The 25,288-nt window shown below is 46.0% G+C and overlaps 1 protein-coding gene across 2 annotated transcripts in view; it reads right to left on the bottom strand.

Moving 5' to 3' along the window:
• Nucleotides 1-25,288, bottom strand: part of PI4KA (phosphatidylinositol 4-kinase alpha) — a 2,470,135-nt gene that overhangs the window by 2,186,661 nt on the left and 258,186 nt on the right. For both annotated transcript variants that reach the window (XM_069619956.1, XM_069619957.1), the window contains exon 10: nucleotides 8,090-8,186. In XM_069619956.1, coding sequence (XP_069476057.1) covers nucleotides 8,090-8,186 — 97 coding nt within the window. The remainder of the gene's footprint in view (nucleotides 1-8,089; nucleotides 8,187-25,288) is intronic.

Raw genomic sequence — 25,288 nt, 5'->3', positions numbered from 1 at the left:
ATAGAAAGGGAACCGTCCCCCCTTCTGATCCTCTTCGGTCTGGAAGAAGAAGACTATGAACTGATTAAAGGACTGGTATCCCCCCTGCTATTGGCTGCAAGAGCGAGCATGGTCATCAAATGGAAGTCTTTACACCTTCCAGCTAAAAAAGACTGGATACAGATTGCAACAAACATCTACACAATGGAAAAAATCACGGCAGCCCTCCACGATAAGGTAAGGTGCGACTTTGCCAGCCACTACATTGCGGGTTCAACGGTGAACGACCCAACACACCACTGAAGTCAAGAAACGCCCAGCCCCGGTGCGAATGGAACTTCGCAGGATATACCGCCAGTTTAACATGCCTGCCACAGACATACACTATAAATCTAATAATCTCCAACTCAAACGTCGATCAGTGCTAAATATCATGTCGCCCGCTACAAATCGTCATGACAAACGCCAAAGTCCCGGAAGTTTTATGAGCACTGCTAAGGGGTAGGAGGGAGGGGGTTAAGTGTTCAAAACGTCCTCCCAAGAGGGGGAGACAAGTATTTGATGTTAACAGGCCACGCAGGTGGAACGAAAATTGTCTTTTGATGCAACTATGTGAATATAACATGCACCCACCTGTATGTTTATTACCGATGTTTAAAATCAATAAAAATTGAATTTGAAAAAAAAACACTTTATCCACACATGTGAAATATGTCAGAAAACCAGTACTCGCATTTCTTTGCCTGCCCCTGTGAATCTTTTACCAATAATAGAAGTCCCTTTCTCAAGGGTTGGGATGGATATCATTGGATCGTTGGAAAACTCTAGACTGGGTAACTGTCAGGTTTCCTTAATTACTGTCATCAGGTTTCCTTTAATTACTGTTAGGTTCCCTTTAATTATTTCCCTTTATTTCTGTGTGGGTTTGGCCTTGACCTTTCTATACAGATTCCTGGCTCTGGCCTAAGGCAAGATGGAGTTTTACAATAGAAGCCTTGATTGGTTAGAGAGAACTGCAGGACAACAATGAACGTTCTAAACTGTCACTCTCTGCCTTTCATCGTCGTAACCCCAGCTGAGAGGACGTGTCTGTAGCTACTCCTGCTGAAGTCTTGGGCCTAGTGGATTTGAACTTTCAAATCCTGGCAGTCGAGCAGCTACTTATGCAGGGTTGTTCAGGAGAAGAATTCAGGTTCACAGGAGAGTTTCTGGAAGTTCTTTTGGAGAAGAAAAAATTCTTAAGCTAAGTGACTTTATTTGGATATGTAAATCTTTGCTCAGATTCATTAGATACTTTAGGAGATTGTAAATGAAAATTCAAAAGAAGAACTGATGTTACTGTGTTTATAGTTCAATGTTTCATTTTTAAACGCGCGCGAGCAATGTTAGACTGTTAAGTGTGATCGCGAGAAAAGACTGCTACGTGAAAACTACAGCGTGTGAATTCATTGCGCGTGTACGCGTGCGCAAGAAAAGACTGCTACGTGATTTCTACAGCGTGTGTGTTCATAGCGCGGGTGTTTAAAGCGCATGTACCCGAGAGTAAGAAAAGACTGCTACGTGACTTTTTTTTTGCGTGTGTTTTCTTAGCGCGTGTGTTCCTCAGCGTGTGTCTTTTCTCTGGCGCGTGTTTTTCTTCAACGCGTGTTTTGCGTGGGTAAATATCTGCGCATGTGCGTGAAAAGGTTTCAACGGACTTGGAAAAGTTTGCAAGTTCTTCAAGAGACTATGAACTCTATTTATTAAGAAGAAAGAACAGGATTCATCTAAGTCTTCTTAACTGGAACATTTAATAGTTTATAAGGCAAGAGTCAAGGTTCTTAAGAGTTCAATAATCAAAGGAGTTGCTGTTATTTTCAAGACTTTCAATGCCACAAGAAAGGTAGAAAGATTTTATCAGCTATTACTCCAATCTTCTCTAAGATCTTAAAAGAGAAGAACCAGGTATGATTCTTTACATTTTAGTTAAGGATATAAAGTTTTCATTATTTAAAGGTAGTAAAGTAATTTGAGGATTCTATATGTTCTTATGTATTCACTGCAGGTTCCGCATCAGCTAGTCAGAACGTCGCCAGCCCGGTGTTTCTTATGTTATCCACTTCCCCCTTTCCCTTTGGGGTGTAGTTAACAGAGCCGAGAATTATCGGGTTCTGAGGATTACACTTCAGGGGGATTGTCGGGGGTTCAGCAGCTTCCGCGGACACAGGATAACTCTCAGCCTGACAGTAACACATGCGTCCTCGTGATTGTTGATTACACTACCTGATACCCCAAGGCATTCCCTATGCGGAACACCACCACCCAGGTGATTTTAAAATACCTTTTACCATATTTTTCCAGGGTTGGCTTTACTAAGGAAATCCTGACGGATCAAGGATCCAATTTCATGAGTAAGCTTATTGGTGAAGTCAAGGATCTGCTCCATATCACCACCTTAAGAACTTCAGTTTACCATCCCCAAACAGACGGATTGGTAGACAGATTCAATAAAACACTCAAAATGATCCTAAGAAAGTTGGTAGATAAGGACAGGAAGGACTGCGACCTCATGATCCCCATGGCACTATTTGCAGTAAGGAAAACCCCTCGGGCATCCACTGCATTCTCTCCTTTTGAACTACTTTATGGTAGAGAACCTAGAGATGTCCTGGACAGGCTCCGGGAGAACTGGGAAGAAAGAGAAGAGGCACCCATTCCCCTTTCACAAACCACCACCAGATTGCAAGAGCATATGAAACTTATTCGAAATCTAGTCTATACTCATATGGAAAAAGCCCAAGCACAACAAAAGTTTGTCTATGACAAAAAGGTAAACCTAGGTTAGTTTTCCGTAGGACAAACAGTATTGGCCCTCTTTCCTACCTCGGAAAACAAACTTGTCTCTAAGTGGCATGGGCCATATGAAATATTGGAACAAACAGGAACCTGTACTTATAAGGTAGCACAAACTGACAGGAAATAAAAGACCCATCTCTACCACGTAAAGCTCTTAAAAGAGTGGAAGGAAAATCCTTCCGCCACCAATGCCACGATACTATCCTGTTTAGTACCAGAAGGAATACATAACTTTTAATTACTTCCTCGAGAGCCATCTAATCAACAACAAGAAGATTTAAAAGATTTAGTTACATTTCCCAATGTATTCTCGGAGAAACCAGAAGTGTAAAGGCACTAATCACTATATTAGAACACTTAAAGGACAAGTGGTCCATCTGAAACCATATAGACTCCCGGAAAACTGTAAACAGATAGTGGTTGAGGAAGTAAATTAAATGCTAAGAGTGAACATTATCGAACCCTTGTCAAGCACATGGTCCTCCCCTATAGTAATGGTCACAAAACCTGGCAATTCCTGGAGGTTTTGCATAGACTTCTGCCAAGTTAATGCAATCTCCGACTTCAAAGCCCATCCCATGCCACACAGATGAATTGATTGATAAACTTGGAAATGCCACCTTTCTATCAACCCTAGACTTAACCAAGGGGTACTGGCAGGTGCTAATGCACGTACCTGATAAGGAAAAGGCTGCTTTCTCGGTGCCCTTGGGACTGTTCCAGTTCAAAATCCTCCCTTTTGGCTTCCAGGGTGCCCCTGCCTCTCAACGACTTATGGACAAAATATTACAGTCCTAGTCTGATTTCTGTGGAATTTATATTGACGATATAGTTATTTATAGTAAAACCTGGGAAGGCCATCTTTTCCATCTCTTTACTATTATGAGAGCCCTCAGAGAAGCCGGCCTAACTGTCAATCCTCCCAAATGCAAGCTGGCTCAATCAGCCGTGAAATACTTCGGCTTCTTTGTAGGGAATGGTAGTGAAGGCCGTCCTAAAACTACACCTTAAACTAAAAGAGACCTCAGAGCATTCTTGGGGCTAATCGGTCATTGCCATTGATTTATCCCTAACTTCACGGACAGGACAGCTAGGCTGACAGGCAAATTAAAGAACGCTGACTCCCAGAAAAATCACTGGACTGACGAGGACGATGTATGTTAAAACAACCTAAAACAAACCCTGTGCCAGAACCCGATCCTAAAAGGTAGTAGATTTCTCAAAGGAGTTTGTGTTACAAACAGACGCCTCCCGTACAGGACTAGGAGCAGTCATATCACAAATTAGCAAGGGATTGGATCATCCTATCTTATTTACTAACCGCAAACTCTTCCCACTTGAAAATAATTACTCTGTGCTGGAATTAGAGGCACTTACCATCAAGTGGGCCACTACCCACCTTAGATACTACCTCCTAGGAAGGAAGTACTCATCACAGATCATGCTCCACTTGTTTGCATTAGCCAACGGAAAGATTATAACCCTGGAGTCATGCAATTGTTCTTAGACCTGCAACCCTACCATTTCACTGTGGAGCACCGGAAAGGCAAAAACCAAGAAAACGTAGAATTCCTTTCTGGGTTCCTTTGTGAAACAGATGCGGCTACATCGCATAGGGGAAGGGTATGTGAGAAACCAGACGGTGTCTCACCCACTAATCCGCAGGGATCTGTCATCCAGGTGGCCAGGACACGCCCAATGCTTTTGGATCCAGTGGACCAGTGCAGGAGGATCACCTGGGTGATAGGTCTTTGGGGAGTGGGAGTGGGACACTCGATGGCGAGGTATCCCCTTCCCCGTAACACTTTACCCCATCCTACTATGTAGGATACTTAGGAACTCAACCCCTGCCCCTTTCCTGACAAGAACACTTCCTCAAGGACAGCTCACTATGAGACAAAACTGACTAACACCCGAGCCGCATACCTGACATGTCACAATACAATGTTCAGGCAGAGTCAGGCAATTACTGACCATTACACACACCTGACTTCCATTTCACTTCCCCACAAGGATAAAAGGCGCAGCACAAGAGCACACTCTGAGCAAGGCAAAGCACACAAGGAAGCAGCAGTTCCAAGATGGCAGTTCAATACAAGGCGAAAGACAGCAAAACCAAAAGGAATTGCAAGGAGGGAAGTGCCCTTGACCTTTCCTACGAGAGACCGTTACTTTCATGAACCTTCGAGTATAGGAAACATAAGACCAGGAATCGAGGTTGAAGAATCCTGGATTGTGTGTCATAGGTACTTGGGGCTCTCGCGCATCGATAGTCAAGGCGGGGAGAATTGCTTGCCGCTGTGCTACTGTCCTTGGCTCTCACAACAAAGCAGCGCCAGTGAAGTCAGCACCTCCAGTGAGTTGGGGAGACTGAAACCAGACCAGTCTGTGTTGAATCCAAGGTTGCAAGTAGAAATCTTGTATAGTGAAAGCTGAAGCAAACAGTGTATGAAGCGTATGTGCTAATCGACGCAAGCAAAATTAAACAGATGAGGGATTGAACTTTGAAGCCAAGAAACGATACCTTAGAGAGGTCCGACACCACGTGTGTGCTCATTCAAATGTCTGTTAGGTATCCAACTGAAAGGTGTCAAAAGCGAAGGAGTGATAAAGAATTGTGAAATCAAAGTAGTCCTGCAATGGGTCAAGCAAAACCCTGTCCACATTCAAAAGTCTTCCAATGTTAATAGCATAGAGAAAGTTGATGACAAAGTAGATGAAGTTGGTCCGAGCCCGGCGGAGGGAGACTGAATGAACATTGTGTTGGAAGTGATCTAAGCCCCGCTGAGGGGGTTCCGGGGGTGAACCGTAAATCACCCGAGAAATTGGATGTATGTATATCCTGTGAATATTGCGTTAAGAGGATCTGAGCCTGGCTGAAGGGGATCCGAGGTGAATAGTGAATGGCCTCAGAAATTGAGTAGTTGTGAAATCCTAAGAGGACAATAACTTCTTGTTTGTTTGTCGCATCAGGCCATCTGAAAGAAGAGACTTTGAAAGGCAAAGAGACTTGGGCACGGAAGGCTCTGATGCTAATGATTGAACTGTATCCTCGTGCTAGAGAAGCCAGCAACTGTGCTAAACTCGAGTGTACCGCCCTTGTCCTGTGCTGAAAACGTGGGGAAGGGAGGCCAACGACCTGACCATCCCGACATATCATTTTGTGAACACTTATTTCTTTTTCGTAACACTGTTTTCCACACTATTTGCATTTAGAAGTAAGGATTGGCAATAGGTTTATCAGTATAGGCCCTTTAATTTTGACAAGACACAACTAGGAGTGCGTTATTATTTGATGGTCGTAGCTTGCTCCGATCTGTAGGTTTAGGATTAGATAGGCATTTTTCAAACTCTTTTTGAAGTTCAATAAACACCCTTGAACTGTGGTCACTTGTGTCTGTTTTACTGTTAATACCGTGCCTTCGTTACAATTGCTGAACTGTATATATAGGTATAGCATTGTTGTTTTCTACTTCCCTTTAGTTGCATAAAGTGTGCCTTAGCATAGTAGTGTGATATATTAAGAGTCTTTTTGTACGGACCTGTATGGTACCTTTTATCTATCCGCTTTGTAAGTCTTAAAGGCATGGTCTAGTAAAAAATGTTATTTAAAAAATAGATAGGCAACATTAAAAAAAAAATACTAGAATTCTCTTTTTTTAAAACTTCCTATGTAAAATTTTGAGCTATTCAAGCTCAAAATTCGCAAAAGCAAGCACCATGGGCGCATCCATTTTGTGAAATGGATGCCCTCCTGTGCTGGCTTTTGCTTTTGCGGCACTAATGAAGGAAAAGCCAGCCAGCTGTAGTAAACAAAAGCTACCGCTGGGTGGCTTTCCCTTCATTAGTGCTCTACGCGGAGGACGGGGACCGGAGACCAGAGCAGGAAAGCTGCAGCTGAATCTCGGTAAGTGCTATTTATTTTTTTTAAAAAATAAGCACTAGCTGGGGTTATTTTTTCTAAGTTTTCCGGGCTGGAGGAGCCCGGAAAACTTAGAAATAAAACTGCAGCTTTAAAAACGTTGTATTTATGTTTGCGGTCGCTCTTGAAGCAACCGCAAACATAAATACAACGTTATTGTGTTGGAAAACGCTGCGGTTTTTCTTTCCAAGTTTCTCAGGCTCCTCCGGCTCAGAGGAGCCTGAGAAACTCGGAAATAAAAACTGCAGCGTTTTCCAACACAACCGCGTTGTTTATGCCTGAATCTGCTTTCCCATTTGGGGCTCTCGGGCTCCCATCAGGGAGCCCGAGAGCCCTAAATGGGAAATCAGCTGTAGGGAGAAACACTACGCGGCATGTAAACACAACCGTGTTGTGTTTCTGCCTGCTGTGGCTTTCACTTTGGGTCTCCGGTGCTCCCACTGGAGACCCAAAGTGAAAGCCACAGCAGGCAGAAACACAACTCGGTTGCGTTGGAAAACGCTGCGGTTTTTCTTTCCGAGTTTCTCAGGCTCCAAGGAGCCTGAGAAACTCGGAAAGAAAAACCGCAGCGTTTTCCAACACAATAACGTTGTATTTATGTTTGCGGTCGCTTCAAAAGCGACCACAAACATAAATACAATGTTTTTAAAGCTGCAGTTTTATTTCTAAGTTTTCCGGGCTCCTCCAGCCCGGAAAACTTAGAAAAAAAAACGCAGCTGGTGCTTATTTTTTTTTTCTTTTAAATAAATAGCACTTACCGAGATTCAGCTGCAGCTTTCCTGCTCTGGTCTCCGGTCCCCGTCCTCCGCGTACAGCACTAATGAAGGGAAAGCCACCCAGCGGTAGCTTTTATTTACTACAGCTGGCTGGCTTTTCCTTCATTAGTGCTGCAAAAGCAAAAGCCAGCACAGGAGGGCATCCATTTCACAAAATGGATGCGCCCATGTGCTTGCTTTTGCGAATTTTGAGCTTGAATAGCTCAAAATTTTAAATAGGAAGTTTTAAAAAAGAGAATGCTAGTATTTTGTTTTATGTTGCCTATCTATTTTTTAAATAAAATATTTTACTAGACCATCCCTTTAAGTGTACTACTCAACAGTGTACCCCTCTGCCTTGCTACCATCAAGAGAGTGGTACTGAGTTTTGGGTCAGACAACTTGGTTACCACAGGTTGGCTTCTCAAAGTCCTTTCTCAAGGATGGAATTTGAAAATCCCTTCCAACACCAACACCAGCCCCAGCCCAATAGGACAACAGAATCCAAACCAAAAAGGATATGATTTTAAGCTACATAAATAATCTTTACTAAACTGCCCATCAACCCCAGAAACAACCAAAGCATGAAAAAACATACCTTTCATGTTGTACAACGTGTCTCGCAACATTTTGAACATAGCAACATAGAGCGGATCGCTGAACTTCTTGTAATGCATATCTGAAGCGGGGCTCGACTGCAAAGAAGAGCACACAATGGGGATTAGTTGGAGAATGCCATGAGCAAGGACTGATGTCAAAGCCTTTGTTCTTAGTCTCCTAGCCCCCTTTCTTTGCCACTTTTCGCATTCAGGTTCTGCTTACAGCAATAGATCAACTAACAAAAGATTGTTTTTCACCTCATTAAATTGTCAAATCAGTAAAAAGGGTCACAGTGTGGACACAAAAGTAAAATCAGAGACTCTTCCTTGCAACTCTTGAAGTACACACAGATTCTAAGGCAGTGACAAATCTATGTGGATTATCAACAATTAGAAACAATACACTGGTTTCTTCAGTTCCAAGTTTGGATTTTTATGCCTCCATCGCCCCATATCATTTTGTCTGCTGCACTCCTTGCCATCCGTTATAACGTTCTATGGAAAGATGGTATGGATCCATCATGTTCAAGTTTCTTTCAATTGCGAGAATTTGGTGCATTTTCTAGTGGTTATGACAAACTAGGTGAATTTTCAGGAAAAGCTGTACTGAAGATAACAACAGATAACAGACAACAGACAACAGCTTAACATTTCAAAATACAATGATTTATTAACTCAAATGTCAGGATGGTGGAAGGTCTAACTTGCCCTATGCCAAGGTAGGATTTCCCTACCTGAACGAAACTAAGGAAAAGTGAGTCAGAAGGTTCTACTTAAAGGTTTGTCTGTGTCCAAAACCTATCCTTGCCCTCACAACTAAAGCTAAACAATGTGTAGGGCTATCAACAATAAAAGAAAAATGGTAATCAAAACAAAGTTCTGAGATTCTTCCAGCTCCTAGTTTCCTTTTCAGCTCCCCGTCTACAAGTTCAAGAAAGTTCCAAAAAAGAATTCCGGGATTATCTTTCCCAAATTCACAATAGTTCAGACAATCCTCGGGGTTCCCTTCCCCAAGGTCAAGGCAACACAGCTCCAAAGAAAAGAGCCTCGAGGGCTCTGTCCTCAAAACGGTATTAAAGTTAATCAAGTCTCAGGGTTCCCGTTCCCAAGACTTCAACTTGCCAATTTATACTTGATTTCAGTCTTTCAATGTTCAAAACAACTCCCATCAACCTGACACTCTTCTGGGTTGGATTAACAGTTCAATTAGATTATTCTTTCTTGGTTTACTTCAACAATGTCTGACTTTCACAATTGAGGGTTCCCTGGTCTAGGCGCAGTTGTGCGACCACACAGTCCACCCATCACAGGTCACGCAACCAGGAACCCTAGGCTCTTCAGCCCACACAGGTTCTGTATCTGCTCCTATATCAAGGTTCACACTCACTTAACTTCTCCTTGTCGGCCTCTTGGCTTTATGTGAAGATTCACACTCACTTGGCTTCTCCCGATTGACCTCTGAGCTTTGTCAAATGTGTCACTCATCCTTTGCCAATATTTGGCCTTGCTGCACTATAGTCATGCATAAACTTCACTTCGTGGGGGTTTTATTTCTTTCGCACCTTTCCGTCATTCTTTTTAACAAACCACCACACTTGCTCTCTTATTTTGTACATTGCTTTTAAATGGGTAATTTCACATTCAGCTTTAATCAGATCGTAGCTTTGCCCATAATATTTTCATTTAGTTTGGTATTCAATGTTAGTGACTGCTTACTTTGTTCCTTAATTTGTATTTAACCTGTGGCTTCAGGTTTGATTTACTCTGCACATGTTATTCTGTTCATTCAGCATTCGTCTCGCTTCCAGAGAGCCCCCTAGGAGTGTGCCGGCTTCGAGTGATGTTCCCCTTCACTCACCGGTCCTTGGAGTTCCTTTCGGCAGCTGCGTTATCCACTTCTGCTCTGCCTGATGGCTTGCCTTTAACCGTGAGCCTAGCTGGCACTTGTGACGCTTCTCTCCTCCCGCTAGCAGGCCCGCTTCTCTTCCGTGGATGCAGGCGTCTATTTTGCTTTCCTTTCTTTGCCCGCAACTCCGGCAGCGTATCTCTGACCATGGGGGATGCCAAACCTGTGGATTTCTTACGGCCCACCTGCTCCTGGGCTCTACAGTTCCTCGGATCGTTGGCCAGCATCCTGGCTTCCCTGCAGGACCCACCATGGCTGCTTCCTCGCAAACAGGACATGTTGCAGGTGCGAGTTCCCAATTGGAATTGCCCGACTGCAATTAGGGTACAAATGGGACATGCCTGACCTTTACAATACTCTGTAGGCATCTTCCTCGTCTCAGTACTAGAGTGGTGAAATGACTTACTAGTGTTTACTACTGATAGTCGCTGCTTCCTCGTCCCAGTATTGTAGTAGGAAAATTGATGGGAACTGTTTTACATTAGCCCATAAAGGCCGGAAGAGGGTTAGGTTTGTTCTCATAAGGGAAACCCTCTTCCCAATCCCGATGGACCCACCACCAATGTGATCCTCCAGAGCTTCTCCACCCCCAGGGTCGGGATCCAAAAGCGATGTTCTTTTCCTGGTCACCTAAGCAGAGGATCCAGGGGTAGTAGGAATGACAATACCCTCAGGTTTCTTACAGAACAAGGTTCTCACAACTTTCCCAGCGTGCAGGTGCTCGCCTGCCACCTACAAACACTTCACAAGGGGAAGAGTGAAACAAGGTACACCTTCCGCTGCGTGACTACTACAGATGAAATCTTGAGCCACAGCAACCCTCTCAAGACCGGCATTCACTTTTCTTCCTGCTGTCGTCTAGGCGTGTTGGCTCTTACACGATTTCTTCATCTGCATCTTTGTGGAGAGTACACAACTCCTCCACCCACTACTACGACTGCCATCCAGCTGCTGCAACGGCTTCTTCCACCACCAGCTTGGTCTAATGGCCGGCACCTGAAGGAGACTTTCATGTCTCACAGCTACCCTTGGGTGTGGATCAAACATGGATGGGCTGCATTTTGCAAACCTGTGCCTCTTGTGAAAAACCAGATGGTGTTTCATAACTTAGTCCCCGAGGATTCCGTACTCCAGTGGCCAGGGGAAGGCCATCGCTTTCGGATCCCGACCCTGGGAGAGACAGGCTCGAGCCCGGCAAGAGTCTGTGCAGAAATGTGAGAAATTGAGAATATCTGAACAGAGTATTGATGGTAAGGTGGGCGAAGCCTAAAGAAGTGACTGAGCTACCAGAAGTTGAAAGCCTAAGATTTAACTGTTCAATTATACCAGTAAGCCAAAGTGTGCAAGACTGACAATTGTTTCATCCACCCATCCTTTGTTTTTGAGAGACTATCTAGACCCTGTGGTGTTGAACCTGGGGAAGGGAATTGATATATGATATGATATGGCATTTATAACGCGCCTATACACAAGTGTTTCAAGGTGCGACGAGGCAAAGGAGGGGGAACAGAGGGGAGACAGAGACAATGATCCTACTAGGCCAGGTGTAATTCAGATCGCGCAAGTGCATGGGTAGAGGGGGAGGGGAAAGTGCAGTACATGGGGAAAAAGAATAAATAACAATAAGTAGAAAACGGCCCATTGGTGGCAAGTTCAAGTATAAGGGCAGGCATTAGGTGGAGGTGGGACTGTTAGGGATGCAGAAAACAGTCCCATGTGTGCGTGGGGGACGGGGGGTAGTACCTGGGCCCGAGATCAGAGGGTGGCCAGGTAACCAGTGCAGAATCAGTTTCAGCCAGGAAGTCAGCAGGGGAGAGGAGGAGAAAAAGCATAAGCAAAGAGAAAGGTTTGAGGTGCTTCCGGAGGGAGGCCCCAGCCAAAGAAAGATTTACCACGATCTCGTTGCTTGGAGAAGCAACTAACCCTGATGGAGTTGGAGACGGATGTTGCTGAAGCCATTCTGACATTTCCTTTTGAGACCCTATTTTAATGTTGTATTCCCTGAACACATTTGGGGCCTGATTCATGGAACGTTTTCCAATGGGAATGCACCATTATAAAACACTTCCATGAATCAGGCCATTGGTATTCTAAGAAGGAGGGCAAGGGAGAGCAAGGTTGGGTTTTCTCAGAAGAGGACCTGGAAGACGACCGCTGTCGGCGCTTCCGAGAATGCCTCGAAGAGGCCGAGGAGTGGCGAGACCGACTCCTAGAAGTAGAGTCACCTTTCGAATCATCCGTCGAAAGCCCCGCAGACTTCGACATCCGGGGCTTGGACACCCGACATACCGATAACTTCTTCTTACGTTCCCGTAAGGCTTTGGACGTGAGCGACTGGCAGTCGATACAGTCATCCGTGTCGTGGGCCTCCCCGAGGCACCAGAGGCAGGCGTCGTGCGAGTCCATCACCGACATCTTGGACCCACACTCCCCGCACTTCTTGAAGCCCGGACGCGGGGTCGAAGACAAAGTAGAAGACATCTTCTTACGAAGGATTTTCTCACAAACACGAACAGGTTCGAAGAACCGAGAAGAATAAAACTCCAAAGAGTCGAGGCGTAACCGAGATTCACAAAGCAACACGTTCGCGGAAAAAAGGGAACTGAGGCTACGGGCGTCGTGCGTCCTACTTATCACATCAGACGACGTCGGACGAGGTCCTCGACGACGGCGCATCGACGTCATTCATGCAGACGCCGAAAAAAGTTTCCGAAGCAGCACAGCTGTGGTGATTACCTGTCATAGATATGGAATACGTCGGAGGACCCAATCCCCTCGAATTTGTATTTTTATTGTTCTTTATATAGCACCTTTGTCCAAAGTGCTTTACATAAGAGATAACAGTACATCAGAACAGTGGAGCAAAACATGGATCAGGTAATGGTGACATGGATTGCATAGGAGATCAACAGTACATAAGAACAGTGGAGCAAACAGGATCAGGTACAGGCGATAACAATTAATCAGGGTACTGAAGCAGGTGAGTTTTTAAAGAGGAACGGAATAGGGAGTAAGAAGTAATAGAGCGAAGGGATAGAGGGAGCAAGTTCCAGTGAAGAGGGGTGAGGAGCTGAAAAGAGCAAAAGCGGGATTGAGCGCATGGAGGACTGGGAACGGTCAGTCTAAAGAGATCCGAGGAGTGGAGAGGAAGAGTAGAATGATAAGAGGGAATGCAAGATAGTCAGGGGCCAGTCCGTATAGAGATTTGAACACTAGGCAAAGAAAGTTACATTTAAGTTGAGAGTGGAAAGACAACCAACCAAGTGAGGCAAGAGACATATGTATATGATATCCTCTTGTAAATGTATATAATGATTCTTTGTTATACCTGCATATCGGATCCCATGTGTAAATGTTTATGTTTCTCTGTTATACCTGCATATCTGTAACTTTTTACAAATTGCGCCCTGATGCCTCCGGGCCTGCTGGTTTGCGCGTTATAAATAAATAAATACAAATACAAGAAGAGATCGAGTCACGATAATAGAACAAAAAGTGAGCAAATGGCTTTATAACAGATTTCAGAGGAGCAAGGCGTGAGTGAGGAAGACCAAAGAAGGTGACCGACCAGTAGAAAAGTCGAGAGAAGATTAAAGACGAGATAAGAGGTTTTGAGGCATGGAACGTAAGGAAAGGGCGGACTTTGCGAATGTTGTAGAGATGAAATCGACAGGCGCAGGATGCAAGAGAGATATGGTGGGCAAAGGAAAGGTTACAGTCAAAGTAGAGGCCAAGATTACGGGCTGTAGGGGAGATGGATATATTGTAAGGGGTAAAGGAGAGGCAGTGGGGAGGAGACTGTGGTGGGAGAGTGTTTGCAGGAAAGAATAAGACTTCAGTCTTACTGGCGTTCAAAGTGAGAAAGTGGGAGGTCATTCAGGATTTGATAGCAGACAGGCAAGTTGAGAGAGTAGAGTGAATATCAGACGTGAAAGAGGAGAACGAAAGAAAGAGCCGAGTGTCATCAGCATAGAAGTGGTGAGTTAGTCTAAAAGAGGAGATTATGGGGGTGAGGAAAGAGGTATATAAGGAGAATAGAAAGGGACCAAGTACTGATCCTTGAGGAACACTGACTCCGGGAGAGAGGTGAAGAGGTGCTGCCACCCCAGGAGACAGCGAAAGTGCGGTTGGATAGGCAAGAGGAAAACCACGATAGAACAGAGCCACAAAAGCCATAGTAGGAGTGAGTTCAGGAGCAGAGAGTGATCAACTGTGTCAAAAGCAGCAGATAAGTCGGGAAGAATAAGGACAGAGGATTGCTTAGAATAACAAGCTGTGAGAAGAGTTAATTACACAAGTCAGGGCTGTTTCAGTGGAGTGACGGGGGCCAAAGCCAGACTGAGTGGGAGGAATAAGAGATAGACCAGAGATAAATTAGGAGATTTGAGAATAATCAAGATGCTCAAGGAGTTTAGATAGAAGGGGTAAGAGAGAAATAGGATGAAGTTTGAGACAAGGGTTAGCAGTGGGTTTTTTAAAGATGGGGCTGATGATGGCATGTTTGAAAGCAGAGGGGAAGGTAGAAGTGGAGATACAGATTGAGGAAAGAGGTAAGAAAGGGTACCAGCAACGGGTAGATTTTAGGGATGAGTGAGGAAGGACTGGGGTCAGTGGGGGCAGCGGTGGGGTGAGCTTTGGCTAAGAGGAGAACCACCTCAGAGTCAGAAACAGGGGGAAAATAGAGATAGTGTTGGGAGAGAAAGGGGGTGATGAAGGAGAGGAGTTATAAGAGGGTGACAGTAGGATTTCCTGGCGTAGAGAGAGAACTTTAGAAGAAAAGAAGTTTGCGAGGTCAGATGCTGATAAGGGTGAGTTAATGGAAGGATCAGGTAAAGGAGGTGAAAGAAGCAGCTTTAGTGTTTGAAAGAGACATCGAGGGTGAGTAGATTGAGTATGGAGGAGGTCAGAGAAATAAGTACGTTTGGCGGAGTTGATACAGTTGACAGAGTATGATAGGAAAAGTAAGTGGCGTGATTGGAGGGAGAACAGAGTTTGAGCCATGTTACTCTCACCTGGTATCCACAGGGACGCCACCCAACCGGGTTACTCGCTGGTATGCTTCTCAGCTTTGCCCTGATGTGGTCTGCGGGGAAGGTTCTGCCTTGTGGTAGAATTAGGCGTGCTCTCAATCCTACCTTCTTTGCAGGGGCACGTTGTCTTTCATGGGCAAGTGTGGTCCAGTTACTTCACTGACACCGGCCCATTTGATATTGTTCAGGTAGGTCTTATTGCTGTTCTTTAGTTTTGTTGCTATCCTGTATGCCTTTCTTTGTTTAAAAGGTCTCTTTTTTCTCCGTTAGGTATGCAGAGCTTCAGCGCAGCGAACTGGCTTGGTTGAGCCCCGCTGGTAAAGGATGGCGCATTAAGAACGCTATGATGCGGTAAGAAAGTGCTACGTGCAGCGCTGCAAAGTCTTGCCTTTGCTAACCTGCCTTTTCCTTCCTTGTAGGTCGCGGTGTTCTTCAGCGCGAGTGGAATGTCCGGAGTAGTGCCAGCCGAGAGGCGACCAGCCAGGTAAGCCTTTTGAGCAGTTCGTAAATTGTAAATGTCTCTACTGCTTTCTTTAATGTTGCCTTGTAAATGTCTCTACTGCTTTCTTTAATGTTGCCTCTATCTTCCTCTTTCAGGTCGTCCTGTCTGGGAGGCGTGCAGATTCGAGGAAGCTGTTCTCAGTAGCTGCGAGTGTTTAAAGATGAAGACTGCAGGTAAGATGCTGCTGCTAATGATGTTCCTTTTGTCTCCTTGCAGGTTCAGCTTCTCCGAGGTTCGAGGGAATAGCTGGACACGGTGAGCGTCAGGTTGCAAGCTGCAAAGTAACGCGAAGCGTGTTGTCTTGCTCGGGTGTGGTTTAAATAGCCCCAACAAAATAGTTCAGGTAAAGTAGTCCCTAGGCTACCACACCCAAAACACTAGAACGCATAGCTTGGTTCTTAGGAACCAAACTATGTGGATGCCTCCATGTTGGCTGACAATACAATAAAGTATTTCCCAAGCACATTGTTTTTCATGGTGTAAGAGCCTGGCGCCATAGGCGCCAGGAGGGCCCCATGATGGCTTTTGAAGAGGATGCCAGGCTCTAGAGGCCCGAGTCCTGACTCCACCTGGCCAATGGGTTTGCCAGAGGGGGTTTTGGGCGAGGGTCGTGACAGCCATCGCCTTTCAAGGCAACGAAGAAAGCAGCGCATAGCACAAAGATGGGGAGAAAGCCAGGGTTGGGCAGGTTTGCGAGTAGGTTGAAAAGGAGAACGAGGATAAAGTTGGTCGAGGGTGGAAGCAAGAGATGAAGAAAGCATGGAGGCAGCTTCATCGGCAGAGAAAGCAGAAAAGTTTGCGAGAGAAGGAAGAGAGTTAATACAGGTATTGTAGAAGAGGGAAGAATTAAAATTGCGTAAGTTACGCCTAAAGAATGTACTGGAAGAGGAAGGACTAGAGAAAGTAGAAGTGAGTGGGAGCAGTGAGGCAGAGAGTAAAGAGTGGTCGGATAAGTGGACAGGTAGAGCAGAATAGGAGGAAACAGTGAATGAGGAAATAAAAATCAAGTCGAGAGTGGAGCCAGATGTATGAGTGGGAGGGGTAGGAAGTGGGGAGAGTAGGTTTGAATCAAGTATGCTGAGGAAAAACAAAAAAACTCTTCTACCTATTCAATACAGTTCCGGTGTGGCCTGGTCGAGCCCTGTTCGTAAAAATAAAAAGTGCCTGAATCACATTCAAATGGGGGGGGACATTCCAGATTGAGTTGGAGGACATTAACGGGCCCATACCCACAAGGAGGTCTAGCGGCACCTGATTTTGAACTCTATTTAGCAGCGCAAGCGCACTACGCTGCCAAGTGGGCTACTAACTTCCTCAACCCTAAGAGCACATCACATGAACACCACACACCGGAACCTACCACACTGCGCCACAATATGACAAGGTCACGTCCCAAACATCATAATTCCATCGACCCTACACCGGTGACGGCTACAGCCTGGGCCAGAATTACTGACATCTACGGCACAGATAAGTTGTATCACAGGAGCATGCCTATCTGGAGCGACCCCCATATACCGCCTTCCCTAGACAAGGATGCCGCTACACATTGGGGCGCCAGAAGTATTGTTCAATGGGGTCAATTGTTCCCAGAAAAACGTTTTGTGACCTGGGAGAATCTTAAAGCCATTGTAGGAGACGCGCCCAAACACAAACTGCACTATATGCGCATAAAAGCATCAATTAGGAGTGTATGGCCAGCTGTTCCGGAGGAACCAGTGATAAACCTGGGATTGGGATACATGTTCACTGAAGGTGCAGGGAAAATTATGGCATCCACACTGTATAGGACTATTGCTCAGACTCGCCCAACAGAAGAACATAAAGCCAAAGTTAAATGGGAACAAGACCTGGGGCATCAAATAGAGGACCACCAATGGCTGCAGATATGCACATTGACCAAACACATATCATGTAATGCCAGGTACAAACTTTAAAAGATAGTCCATATGACACATTACACCCCTGCTAGGCTCAAGTGCATCTACCCCACAGCAGTGAATACATGCTCAAGATGTCAATCCGAAGACGCAGACATTTTCCATATGTTGTGGACATTTATAAAATTAAAAGAATACTGGGCAGAGATCTGCACAGCGCTAGATGAAATGGATGATTAGCCCATCGAGTGGTCACCGCAGTTATGTCTCCTGGGGGCTGTGGAAAAGATTAATCCAACATGGCGGAAACTCCTGAATTTGAGCTTACTGATAGCTAAGAGGGTAATACTGCTGAAGTGGAAAAGCAATGCACCGCCTACAAAGGCAGATTGGGAAAGGGACAAGATATAGACAAATGACACCGAGGAACTGTATATAGACTCAGTACAACCCACTTCAAGACCCAGAAATATATGGGCCAGATACAAACAATACCTGTCAGACAAAGCTGAAGCCGAGGACCCAGATTGACAAGGAATGTAATCTGTTATGATGTCATGTTTTGAATTATTAACAATGTGTGTATGCCCAAACTGTGTGCAATTATAAATAAAGGTTATATAAAAAAAAGTATGCTGAGGAAAAGGGAGAGGTGGAATGAGAAGAGGAGAAATGGAGGTTAAAGTCTCCAAGCAGTACAAGTGGAGTAGGAATAGGTAGGATGTGAGCAAGAAGGTGGTCGATGTCCTAGTAGAATGAGCCAAGCGGGCCAGATGGGCGGTAAAGAATAAGAAAGGATATGGCATAGGGGACAGTGAAGATCTTATACAGGAACTCAAATGAGGAATATTCCGGTAAGGGAATAGGTGAAGGGATAGACACACAGTTAGAGCGATCTAGAACTTCCATTTCCATTGGGGCGAGGTAAATGGGCAAAGTGAAGAAGTGAGAGAAACGGCTACTGTAGAGTTGTGGGGAAGAATCCAAGTTTCAGTTATGCATAGGAAGTGGAGATTTAAGCGTAGAAAAAGGTCCAATACTGCAGTGGTCTTATTGCAGAGTGATCTAGAATTCCATAGGCCCAGGTTAATCGTAGTAGAGGTATCGACAATTTGTGGGAATACAAGGTTAGGATTTGAACGTGTGGTGTTAGAGCGACATTTTGAATGAGGCGGTCCGGGTGGTGGATTGGTAGGTATTGTGACAGTCATTGAGCGGATAAACAGTACCTTTGTTGTGGTCTAAACTGCAGGAAATGAGAGACGGAAAGGTGCAGGAAGGGGCCAGCAGGAGAGCAGGGCCATGGCTATAGGGACATTGGCCGCAGACCCGCCACGGACAGCTATAGACAGCGATGTCTCACTTAGCCCCACTTTGCTGCGGCTTCGCCTGAAGGTGGATTTTTCAAGCTGCAACGAGCGGAATGAAAGCGAGGCAGGTGGGCGTGGCCTCGCAGTCAGTCGTTGTCTGGCAATGGGGGATGGGGGGCGTCCTCCTAGCGGTGATGCCGGTAAGGTGGTCCAGATGGTGTAGGGGCCGAGATGTAGAGGCCCAAGACAGTCCTGGGAGGAGCTGGAAACACTTGCAGAGCTGCGACCAGATTGCAGTTCACTTGTCCCACTTCGCCGCGTAGTCCCTCACCGTCACCGGGTGAGCCACCAGATCATCCAAATAGGTCCAGTAGGTCCTCAATTTGTCCCTCCTGTGCTCTAGCAACACCCTGAGTTGGGCCGCCTTATAGTATAGGCGAAGATCAGGGAACCTAAACATCCTCCTTACCTCTTGGGAGGGTCAGGGTCACCATCTTCACCCTCAGCGTCTTGTTTGTCCATATAAATTTGCAGAGTTCCCCCGTTACTTCTAGGAAAAACTTCTCTGGGAGTCGACTGGGGATTGCAGTAAACGGATATAGCAGTCGGGCGAGCACATTCATCTTTATGGAGGTCATCCTACCATACCACGTTAGAATGAGGGTGTCCAACCTATTCAAGTCACCCATCAATTGTGCCCGGAAGGGTTCTTAAGTGGCCAAAACCATCTCCTCCAAGTTCCTAGTCAACCGGATACCCAAGTACTGTATACCCTTCTCATCAATTCTCATGCCTTGGTAACACTGTTGCCTCTCGAGGATGGGGCTGTGCTCCAATATCGGCCTTATGCACAATTTTTCTTCATTAATCTTCAGCCCAGAGAGACGGCCATATTCTGCTATCTGTTCAATTAGCGATGGGAGGAAGTGTTGAATATTGGTGAGGTAAGCCAGAATGTCATCTGCAAAGACTGAGTTTGCACTCTATCTCCCCTGCCCTTGATGCCCCTGATTTGCCCGTTGGCCCGGATCGCGATGGCCAGTGGCTCCATCGCTAGGGCATAGAGTAGTGGGGATAAGGGGCATGCTTGCCTTGTACCTCTTGTTAGCGTGAACATCTTTGAGAGACCCCTGTTAACACTCACTCTGGCTCTGGATGTATTATATATTTCTGCTACCCATTGCAGTAATTTGTCCCCAGACCCATCCTCCTCAAGAGCTTCATCAAAAATGGCCATTCGACCCTGTCGAAAGCTTTCTCCGAATCCAGAGACACCAGGCACGCGTCCTCTCCCCCCTCTTGAGCACAGTGGATCAGGTTTATAGTCTTTTGAATATTATCCAGCCCTTGCCTCCCTCTTATAAAACCTACTTGATCTCCATGTACCAATGCCAGCATTCCCGCCTCTAGTCGTGTTCCCAACACTTTCGCAAGGATCTTTACATCCCTGTTTAAGAGACAGATGGGTCTATAAGAGGAGCACCACGTGGGGTCCTTCCCCCCTCCTTCAGGATCGCCACGATAGTGGCCAATAGCATCGTTGGGGGTAGAGCTTTCCCCCGCAGGTAAGCATTGAACAACTTTGCTAAATATGTGGCCATCAGTGACCTGAATAGTTTGTAGAACCTCAATGTGAAACCATCCTCCCCCGGGGCCAACACAGACTTCATACCCTTTATGGCCTGCAGTACCTCTTCTACCGTTATAGGAAGCTCCAGGTTGTCTACCATATCCTTGGGAATCCCCGGGACGGGCAATCTCCTCAAGAATTCAACTATCTCCACCTCCTCGCCCATCCACTCTGAGGTGTAAAGATTATTATAGAACCGTGCAAATTCCTTTCCGATGTCTCTGGGTTCATGAACGCCCCTCCATCTTCAGTTCTTATAGCTCCAATAGTTCTCCGCCTCCTCTCCTCCCTTGGCCTCCATGAAAGGATTTTATCCGGCCTGACCCTTTCTCATGATAATTTTGTTTTATGAACAAACGTTTTTTCTCTTTGTCCTGTGTCAATATGGCATTCAATTGTGTTTTATACCACCTGAGCTCCTTTGCTTTTGGGAGGGATATGTACTTTTCCTAGGTGCCTCCCGGCTGTATCTGCGCAATTTTCGCAGAGTTAGCTTTCCTTCTCCCCCCTCCCTTTTCTTCTTGGAGCCTATTCTAATTAACATCCCCCAAATAGTCGCCTTAAAGCCCTCCCATACGAATTGGATCCCCACCTCTCCTGTGTCATTGAAGAGGAAATATGCCTCTATTCCCAGCAGTTCCTACTGCACTTCCTTATCCTTCAACAGGAAATCATTGCACCTCCAACAACCCACCACCCCCTCGTGGCCCACAGCCCGCCTCATACTTACACTAACTCTCACCATATCATGATCGGAACATGTGATCGGGGACACCCGAGACACCAAAACCTCCTCCAAGTTCAAGTCTACGAGAATTAGGTCTATGCACGAATACGAATCTTGCACTGCTGAATAAAAAGTATATGGCCGGTCGCCTTCCAGGGGGGCAAAAGGGAGTTGCACAATTCCAGAACCTCTTTCGCCCGTTGGAAGCGATCAGAGTCTCCCGCCTTGGCCCTCACAGGGGGGCTCTCCCCCAATTTCCTATGGTCCCTCAGTGGATCTAGCACCATGTTGAAGTCTCCCCCAACCACTAGCTGACATTCTGCACACTCAATTTGTTCCGGACCCCTTCCCAAAAATCATATTGACCTACATTTGGAGCATACAGAGCCCAGCATTAGCTTGGTGCCGTTAGGTTGTCACTTAACAAACACGTACCTCCCGTGAGAGTCAGCCAGAGCCGATTCCACCAAAAAGCCTAATCAGGCCTAATCAGTAGAGATCAGGATCGCGACCCCCCACCTTTTCTTCACCTCTGAGGCCACAATCACCTCCCCCACCCCTCTGGATCATAGTCTGGGTTTCCAGCCCCTCTGCCAGTGTGTTTCCTGGAGACACATCCAGTCCAGTCAAGCCCTCTTAAATTCCCAGAGTACCACTGATCGCTTACTCGGCGAGTTGAGGCCCTGTAACGTTGAGGGAGCCAATAATCATTTCACCCTGCCAAGACGTCTCGTCGCTGCCGGGGCTTCACATTACTGCCCCCCCTCCTGAGACAGTAACCACAGTGGACCCCTGTACTGGCAAACCAACTTTGGAACGACGCACACTGAACCATACTTAACTCAACCAATCCTAAATCCCCCCCTCTCTCCCACCCACCACGGCATTCAACCCTGCCCAGTTTCATCACTGTAAACAGGATTGAATCACCAAAGGTCCCCCCTGACCCGCAGACCCGCTCAACCAACATCTTTTCCTTTAGTCCCCTTCACTCACTGTGCATTTAATAAAAAATGAAACTCTGTGCCCCTCCAAACCCCCATCCGATTCCCCCTGTCTCACCAACTGGCAGTTAGCAAACGTCTCAAGAGGGCCCCGTCGAGGGGGTTGGGTATGTGGGGGGGTATTTTGTTCAGTTCCAAAAATGCCCTTGAGCCTGGGACTTTACAACTTTCACAAACTATAGTCTATCGTCTGGGCTTTTCTCTCCTCCCTCTGCCATCGGTTTGCCCCCTCTCATTAGTTCACCCATGACCATCCCTCTGCATGCCATCTTCCGTTACCAGTTTGTAATTATAACCATCAACTTCAAAAGGATATGGAAAAGGGGAATCCCCATCTGTATCTCAGTCCTTTCTCAGTAAACCATTTCGTGAGGGGAGCACATAGAGGTCTCTGTCAGTGTGAGCGAAGATAGATCTTGGTAAACTGAAATGTTGACGTTGCCCAGGGCGACCGAGCCCTGCCCCTTTGCTTTTTCCAGGATTTTTTGCCTGTCTGGCTATTTGTGGAAGTGCATGAGGTAAGGCCATAAACGTGTAAAGCAATATCGGCTGGACTGCCATTTTTATGACATTCACCCTGCTGAGCCAGGATATTGAGAGTGGGCTCCACCTGTTCAACATCTTTATGGTTTCCAGGAGAGGGGGATAGTTTACCTCGAAAAGTTGCTCAACGGTCTAAGTGAGATATACCCATGCATATGGCGATCTGGCCTTAACCTCCCCTTCCCCATCCGGTGTCATCTGTATGCCTGGTGCCTCCGACTTGCTCTTATCTTTATCCCTGCTACAACCCCGAATTGGGTAAGCTCCCCATCCACCACTTCCAGTGATTTCTCTGGCTTGGTCAACGTTAGCAGCATGTCGTCTGTGAATGCCGCAACCTTGTGCTCTTTCCCACCAAATGGGACTCCTTCAATATCCGGGTTGGACCTTATCCTGCTCAAGATTGGCTCTAGATATATGGCATAGAGAAGCGGGGATAGCGGACAACCCTGTTTTGTACCCCTTAATATCATTACCAGATCATACAGATCTCCGTTAATCAGAAGCCGCAAGATAGCGTCTTGTAGTTGGCTGCGATCTTCGAAATAAAGGGCTCCCCCAATCCCATTTTAAGTAGTGTACCAAACAGGAATTGCCACTCAACTCTATCGAATGCTTTTTCAGCGTCTAGCACCATCACCAAGGCCGGCGTTCGCTTTTTATTCACCTTCTCAATGATATGGGCTATCCGCCTGGTGTTGTCATGGGTCTGTCTTCCCTTAATGAATCCCGATTGATCGGGGTCGATCAGTGGAGGTAGAAGAGAATCCAACCGGGACGCCAAAATCTTAGTGTAAATCTTAGCATCCGTGTTGATAAGAGCAATTGGCCTATATGAGCCACGTTGAGTCTGGTCCTTCCTGGGTTTCGGCAACAGTATCACTTTCGCCTCTGCCATTGAGGGTGTTATTCCCCCCTCCCTCCCAAATCTGTTGAATAATGCTGCTAGTCTCAGGGCAATCCCCGAACAAGATTTATAAAATTCGGTTGAGAAGCCGTTCGGGGCTTTATTGGGAGTGAGGCTATCGCTCTAATCACCTCCTCTTTGGAAATCTCTTCCTCCAATTTCTCCCTCTCGCAAATCGTGATTTTAGGCAATTTGCAGGTTGTATACTAATCGACCTTTTCACAATTGACCTCGGGAGAACTGACCTCAGGAGAAATGACCTAATTTAGAAGGTCAATTAGGACATATATGCGGAGGGGGAACCCTCCGCAGACCACCCACCCAATCAAAAATCCCCTGTAACCCTCCACCCAATCCCCTAATATTATTTATAATCCAAAACCAACCCAATACATATATAAAATAACTAAAATAATATAAAGGTCAATTGTGCAGAAGGTCAATTAGGACCACTATAATTAGGTCAATTGTGCAAAAGGCCAATTGTAAAAGGTCAATTTGGGTAATACCAATTTGCAGCCATCTAAATATTCCTCCAATGATCTCCCTTCCGATCTATCTGACTTACAAACCTACCCGTAGAATTCCATGAATTCCTTCTGGTTGTATTCTCCATCTATCCATTCCTCCCCCTCTGCTGACCTTATTTTTAGGATGGTTCTCTCTTTTTCCATTCTAAGCATCCTAGCCAACAATCTGTCTGCTTTATTGCCTTTTGCTTAAAATTTCTGTTTAAGGTGGACTAGAGCCCTTTCCGCCCTGCTGTTATTAGCGTTTACTCTCTTCGTACCTCCCCAGATGGCTTGGTTGCCAGTTGGAGAGCGAGTACCTTTAATTTATCCTCTAACTCTCTTTCGAAGAGCCTCCGCTCCTTCTCCCGTTTGGATTTTATCGCCATCACCTTGCCCCTAATCATGGCCTTAAATATGTCCCAAATAATTAGTGGGTCTACCCCCTCGGTGTCATTTGCTTGGAAGTATTACTCTATCTCTTGTCTCAATTCCTCCCTTAGGACGCGGTCCGTGAAGAGACATACCGAGTACTTCCACAGGCCCGTTGGGCAAGTGGGCATTGCATCTGACACTGTAATGGGCGCATGGTCTGACAGGGTAATGGCCCCCCACTTCCACCTCCCTCACCCTTCCCAGCAGAAGGCACGACACCCATATGTAGTCTATCCTGGAGGCTGATCTGTGCATGTGGGAATCGTATGTGTATACCCTAGCCGCACCCCTCCTTTCCCTCCACGAGTCCACCAGTGCCAAGTTGTCCATCTTTTCCTTCACTTGCTTTGTGGGCTGAACCAGAGTAGAAAATATTTTTGCGCTTCTGGCCCTCTCAGGATCCCAGGCAAGGTTAAAGTCCCACACTAAAATTATATTCCCTCTGGCAAAACCTTCTAGTTTAAGTACCATTGTTTGAATGAAGTGATCCTGTCCCTTTTTCGGGGCGTACAGCGATGCCACCGTTCGATACCCCCCCTGCCCTGGCATGCCATCGCTATAAACCTGCCATTGTTGGTCCCTGATTACACTCATTATTTTAAGATCGAGACTGTTCCTCAAGGCTATTAATGTACACGCTTTCTTACTCGAGTTGTTAGTTTGCTGGATATTGCTGTACCCCCTTACCGTTTTTTTTCCCGTTCTTGGATGTGGGTTTCCTGCAGAGCTAGTATGTCTGGGGTCTCCCTTTCCAGTAACAGATCTAGATTTTTCCTCTTAAGTGGAGTGTTTAGCCCCCTGATATTCAGTGACAC

This window comes from Ambystoma mexicanum, chromosome 10 (assembly GCF_040938575.1).
Source record: "Ambystoma mexicanum isolate Mex_15411 chromosome 10, UKY_AmexF1_1, whole genome shotgun sequence".
Classification (NCBI taxonomy): Eukaryota; Metazoa; Chordata; class Amphibia; order Caudata; family Ambystomatidae; genus Ambystoma; species Ambystoma mexicanum.
This window is presented reverse-complemented; position numbering and strand designations above follow the sequence as displayed.